Genomic DNA, 5,718 nt, shown 5'->3' on the forward strand with positions numbered 1-5,718 from the left:
GGCAAAATGCAGAACAATGGATTCTAACAGCAACTTAAAAATTGACACTAAAGCTTCCTGAAGTGAAACTCATTATAATAGGTCAGATGACAAGTAGCAGTAGAAGGAAGAGCTTTTCTGTGGCCACACTCAGAACAGCATTGATCTTAATCCAAGAAAGTAAAACAGACAATGAAAATCCAACAATTTTCCAGAAAAACTGAAACAGCTTATAGCTGAAAAAAAACACTGAACACTTGATCTTTTACTTTTTTTCTTTTTACTGCTTGGGTAAGAGAAGTTTCTGACAAATGAACATGCTGCAGCATGTTTAAACTACAGAAAGTAAAACCCAATAAAGGCACGAAGACCCAAGTGTGCTCCCAAGGTGAACCCCACACACAGCTCACATGCCAAGCCCTCTCCAGCTGGGAACAGAAAGGTTGGCTTACAGCTGTTCTCCAGCATTTCCAAACTAGTTCATTATATTGTCCAAGTGGCACTATTTCTTCTTGAGTGCTCTCTTCCCTTCCCCCTTCTTTGGTTTTTCTTTCCCACGGAGCTTTTTCAACCGTCTCATCTCCTCCTTAAAGTCTTGATGCTCATCCCTAGATGGGGAAGGAAAGAAAAAAGGTTTATTTTATTTCTTGTAATACCTGGATGTGAAAGGTTCTTTGAACCACATGACAATGTAAAAAAAATACCAACACTTCACCAGTGACATCCATAGTGAAACTCACTGCAGCATAGTCAGTGCTGCTGCAAGCAGTGACGTTGGACAGAATAACATGAAAGATTTCCTCCGGTTCTTTCAGAACTAACAAGGTTGCCCTTTTCAACAACAAATGGTGCATGCATACATATATATATAACTTACATTGGATTTATTGATCCACAGTGCTTAAATGAGCAGTAAAATATAAAAATCAGCACGAAACAATAATGAGAATCTCCTCATCTGGCTCAGCAGTCTAGCAATAGCACATCATGCCTCTGTGCCAGATACGAAGTTCAGGTCATTAGCTTCTAAGAAAACAGGGGCATGCTGAGCAGTAATTACAGTACATGACATGGCTCTCAGGTGACTTCAAGAATGAGTTATGAAGAAAGCATCAGCTACTGGTAGAATCTTAATAGGAGAATAAAACAGGAAGGAGGATAAAGAGTCTGGCAGAGATAATGAATCCGCAATAATGTTCTAATAAATTCTCTTTAATCTCTGTCCCTGTGTTTTTCAGTGTGAAGGTATTTTTCAAAAGTCACAACTGTGGCAGAAGTGGCCTAAGATGGATGCATTGCTATTTTTCAACACAACTTTTCTAAACTCTCAAGCTTTTTGTTTCTTTTTATTATTAAGCTCTTTCAATCCACAACTCTCCATTGCATATTTCTGACCAGCAAACCTGATCCGCTACACGCTCTCTGTATACAGAACAGCTAGAGAAGGAACTGGAGATTAGAAGGGAAGGAGAAGAATAAAGGGCTTGTCTGTTGTAACAAGCAGCTACTCTAGAATGAACTACTAAACCAAAAGGATCCTGGATGCGATCCTTGATGGCTAGCACTGTGGTATTAGCAATAAAGATTCTTTTGTCTTGCCTTTTACAGGGTTAGCAACCTCATTTTAAAAGCATTTCTTTAGTGCTACCTGACTGAAGTAAAGGGATTGAACTTGACTCCTGACAACGTTCTTCAGCCGTGCAGTTTTTCCTACTTGAGACGGTCAAAATTAATTCGGAAATCAGTCAATTAATTTGGATGAATCTGGAATTAACAAGGCTATTTAAATCATACTTGAGTTTAATTTAATCTATTTTTGAAGGATTAAAAAGCCCCTCCAGCCTAACACAGACTTGCCTTCTAAATTTCACTTACTAGCTGTTGAATGACTGAAGAATATATGGTTAAGACTGTCTCAGTGCAATTTTTGTGGTAAAGTAACATCACTTTTTTTGTAGCACATTCATTTGCCACGTTCAGAACTACAGGGCCACCTCTTGTCTATGAGAAAGCTCCCTTCCATCCCCCACAAAGCCAAAGCAAGAACTGTTTCATAAATAACTGGTTGCCCATAACTACACCTAAAGTCTTTCTCACAAAACCTTCTAATTATGGGAAAAGTTACTTAGTAATCACTCATTCGACTCTCTTGCCCTCAGTGCAACAATTAAGTGCGTATTTCTGTATGCACCGTATTCTGAAACAGACCTTTCTCTTTGTTCCTCTTTTCCTTGAGGAAACACACTGTAACAAAACTCACACCCACTCCTTTCCCATCTCCAGTCCAGCTCCTGTCCCATAAACACAGAGATTACCTGTAGAGACCAAAGTAACGGAGCTTCTTCATGAGGGCATGGTAGGTGTTGTGAGGAGGATACCAGCTGTAGACCTCCTTCTGCTTGGCCAAAGGCTGCTCACTGAATAGCTTCACTACTTTCATAGATTTTGAGTCTGTTGGCCTGACAACTTCTCCAAATATCTGTGCACTCAGCCGGGCCATTCGCAGGGCGTAACTGGAAACATTGGACATCTCCCAAGGAAGAGTGGGCACACATACACAGGCGGACCTTCCTACAAAAAGGGGGCACAGAAAGAACCACAACTCTAAGTGACTGGGTATTGCAAGCTATCCTAGAATTAAGGAGAACAAAACAACTCATTGTATGCTGATCACACACTTGAAGTCATATAGTCTGTGCACAAAATCCATCTGGGTACATAATCCTGCAAAGAAAGAATGCCCACACTAATTCAGGTGCAATTAGCAGCCTAACTAGGACACTACAGACAGCAATACAGACCATAAAACTACCTATAGGAACCACAATTTACCTTGGCTAGTTTACTAGAGGATCCCACAATTTACCTTGGCTAGTGTACTAGCGGATCCCACTCAGCTTGTCTAAGTCTGCCTTTGAACTCCAGTCACAGAAACAATCACAGTGTGATTTTTTTTCTGCCAAAACCACCGCCCACTGCTGTGCCTCTGACTTGTGCACAAGGTAAGACACCCCTTCAAACACATTGAGGAGGCAACCTGAGAGTTTCTCATGAAAATTTCTCACTATTTAAAACATTGTCTCATCACTGTTATAGTCCTTCTGGCAAAAAATGGACTGTTAACTATAAAAATAAATTAAATCACGTTTCTCTATAGTGAATCACATAGGTCTTTCCCACCTCAACTCCCTTCCCTTGGCTATTTCCATCAGCTTTTCCTTCATCGTCTTTTCAGTCTTTCCCAATACATATTGTTTTAAAAGAGAGAAATAATTTATCCATGCTAGATTCTACCCCCCCTCCCGCTTTCCTCCCCGAGAAAATCCCAGATCAGTATCTTTCCATTCTCTTTCAGGCATTTCCCACCTAAAGACACCTCAGCAACAAAAGTGCTCCAAGGACAAAAATATTGTTATTAGACCACAGGAGACAACATCCACACCCTCTTTATAGGACTGTGGAGAAGGGTTTTCCTTCAGCTTTCCTACATCTCCCCATTTTTTTTCTCCTCTTCTTTGCATCTTTACTTTTCCCTTGCAGATGTAACAAACAAAAGACCCACGATCCCATATGTGACACTCTATGGTGCTTGTACTGTGCTGTTTTGAATAATTGGTGACGTAAGCTCTAGAGAAATTAAGTGGGCTTCGTTCAAGTGCACTACTTATGTTCAAGTTTAAAATTATTGTTTTAAGTAGCACTGCACAGCTGATTCCAGAAGATGAGCATAAAAATTAAAGAGCACTGAGCAGGACAAGAATAATCAGCAGGACAGGGCTGAGTCCATTTTTATATACCAGGCAGCCTGCTGCTTAATAACAGTAATCTGAACTATTCATAACCTTGCTTACACACATCTGCCCACTGGAAGACCTAATTTATAACCACCTACTTGTTTGGGTTTTTTTACCTGCTTTTTCTTTAATGCTTTGCTAACAGGAGTAAATCAAGCATGAAAATAATACGAGCAATCTGAGTCAAAGAGAGTAATGGTAAGATTAACAAAAGGGAAGGCAAAGTGTCCAGAGTCCTCAAGTTAAGGCAGCAGGCCTGGGGTGTGAGGAAAGAAACTCCTAAGTGATCACAGGACAGCACTGCAACTTCAGCATGTAATACATGGGGGAACAGTGACTAAATCTTGCTAAATCATCCATTTCAGCAGTCAGCCCTAATTCCTACATTCAAAGATAGAACAGACTGACCCCCTAAACTTTTAATCGCATCTTCCTGCTCATGATTATCACCAGACTCAAACACAAAGCTTGTTTAATCTAACTGTAGCCTTAAAATGAAAATACCTTTAGCACCTAAAACGATACAAGGCACTAGTCTAAGGGACCTGCTTTTCATTTCTGAATCAATAAAGGAATCTAAATAGCCCAAACCATGGCTGGAAACCTCTGATAATCCCCACCAGTCTCAGAACACTTGAGACAAGAAAGGCAAAGGCTACAAACCGCGAAGTGCCAAATCCATCCAAAGTCTATTTTAGGCCAAACTCTGCTTCTGTGAGATGCTGACAGAACATTTTCAGGATCACCTCCTGACAATTAAAACACCGAAAGCAAAAACATCATGCAGTGCTGCTTCTGCAGCTGCTCCCCGCTCCTCACTGCCACTCAAAGCCTTGCTTCCCTGTCTCAGCCCGCCCTGTTTCTTCCCAAGCCACTCGAATGCCTCAGACCTCTTCCCCCTCACTTAGCACATGCCCGAAGAACTTCCCGTTTCCAGAGTCACTTGGGATTTTCCCGTGACCGCATGGGGAAGGGAGGGCGACCCCGTGGGGAAGGGAGGGCTCCCCCGGGACACCGCCCGGCTAAAGGGGCACCCGGGCCAGGCGCGGCCCAGCGCAGCCCTCCAGCAAACCCCGTCCCCTCCAGCTCCGCGGCCTCGCTTCCCTCCCGTGGGCGAAAGCGCGGGAAACCACCCGCGGGCTGCAGCTGCACCTCGGGGCAACGGCCGCCCGCTGGTGCCCGGTGACAGCGGCCCGCACCATCCGCCTAGGGGGGCTCGACATCCCGGACGGGGAGGCGGCCAAACCCCACAGGACGGGCAGCCGAGGCCCATCTCCCTCCTTCCGAGGCGCTGCCACTGGCCCCGCTCCACCCCACTCCAAGGACGGCAAGAGCGGCCGTGCCCCCGGCCGCCGCTCGCCCCTCCGCCCAGCGCGACCCCCGGCAGCGCCCCAGACTGACCCGCAGGCGAAGCGGCGCGACAAGGCCGGAGGGCAGCGGGCAGGACGCTCCGCGGCGCATGTGCGGCGCCTCCTCTGTCGCGGCGGGTGACGTCGGGCCCTATGAGGCGCGGGTGGGCCGGACGGGCTCTCCCGAGCGGCTGCCCGGTCCCGCCTGCGCGGGCGGGGCTGTCGCTTTCTTCCCCGCAATGAGAGGTGTTTTGTCGGGGTGCTCGGAGGCGATGCGGGTCTCCTGCCTGGTCTTAGCGGTCACTCACCCTCACACTTTACTTCCTTCCTCCCACCGGGCCCGGGGGAACAGCGGGAAACCCCGAAGGCATGAGGCCGAGCACCAGGCCACGTCCCGCCTCTCCACCGCCCCCAGAGAGCCACCAGCCCCACACGCTCCGCTTTACCTCAGCTTTCCCTGTGCTTCGTTTATGCTGATTTTTAATCAGTGCCCGTGGGTGCTAAATCAGGCTCCGCACAAACATCTGAGCAAATGGCACTTACGTGATTACATTTATATAAGCTGAACGTGTCATGCCACCTAAGAATGAAACGGG

At 45.9% G+C, this 5,718-nt stretch overlaps 1 protein-coding gene across 1 annotated transcript; it reads right to left on the reverse strand.

The window, feature by feature from the left end:
• Window positions 1-253: 253 nt before the first annotated feature.
• MRPS33 (mitochondrial ribosomal protein S33) lies at window positions 254-5,236 on the reverse strand. Its single transcript, XM_084273909.1, has 3 exons — window positions 5,175-5,236; window positions 2,295-2,550; window positions 254-587 (listed from the first exon to the last, which is right to left on the reverse strand). The coding sequence occupies exons 2-3, from the start codon at window positions 2,507-2,509 to the stop codon at window positions 482-484; spliced, it is 321 nt and encodes a 106-aa protein (XP_084130035.1). The 5' UTR covers window positions 2,510-2,550; window positions 5,175-5,236; the 3' UTR covers window positions 254-481.
• Between the last annotated feature and the right edge of the window lie 482 nt (window positions 5,237-5,718).

The sequence above is a fragment of the Gallinula chloropus genome (assembly GCF_964237585.1).
Source record: "Gallinula chloropus genome assembly, chromosome: 1".
Classification (NCBI taxonomy): domain Eukaryota; kingdom Metazoa; phylum Chordata; class Aves; order Gruiformes; family Rallidae; genus Gallinula; species Gallinula chloropus.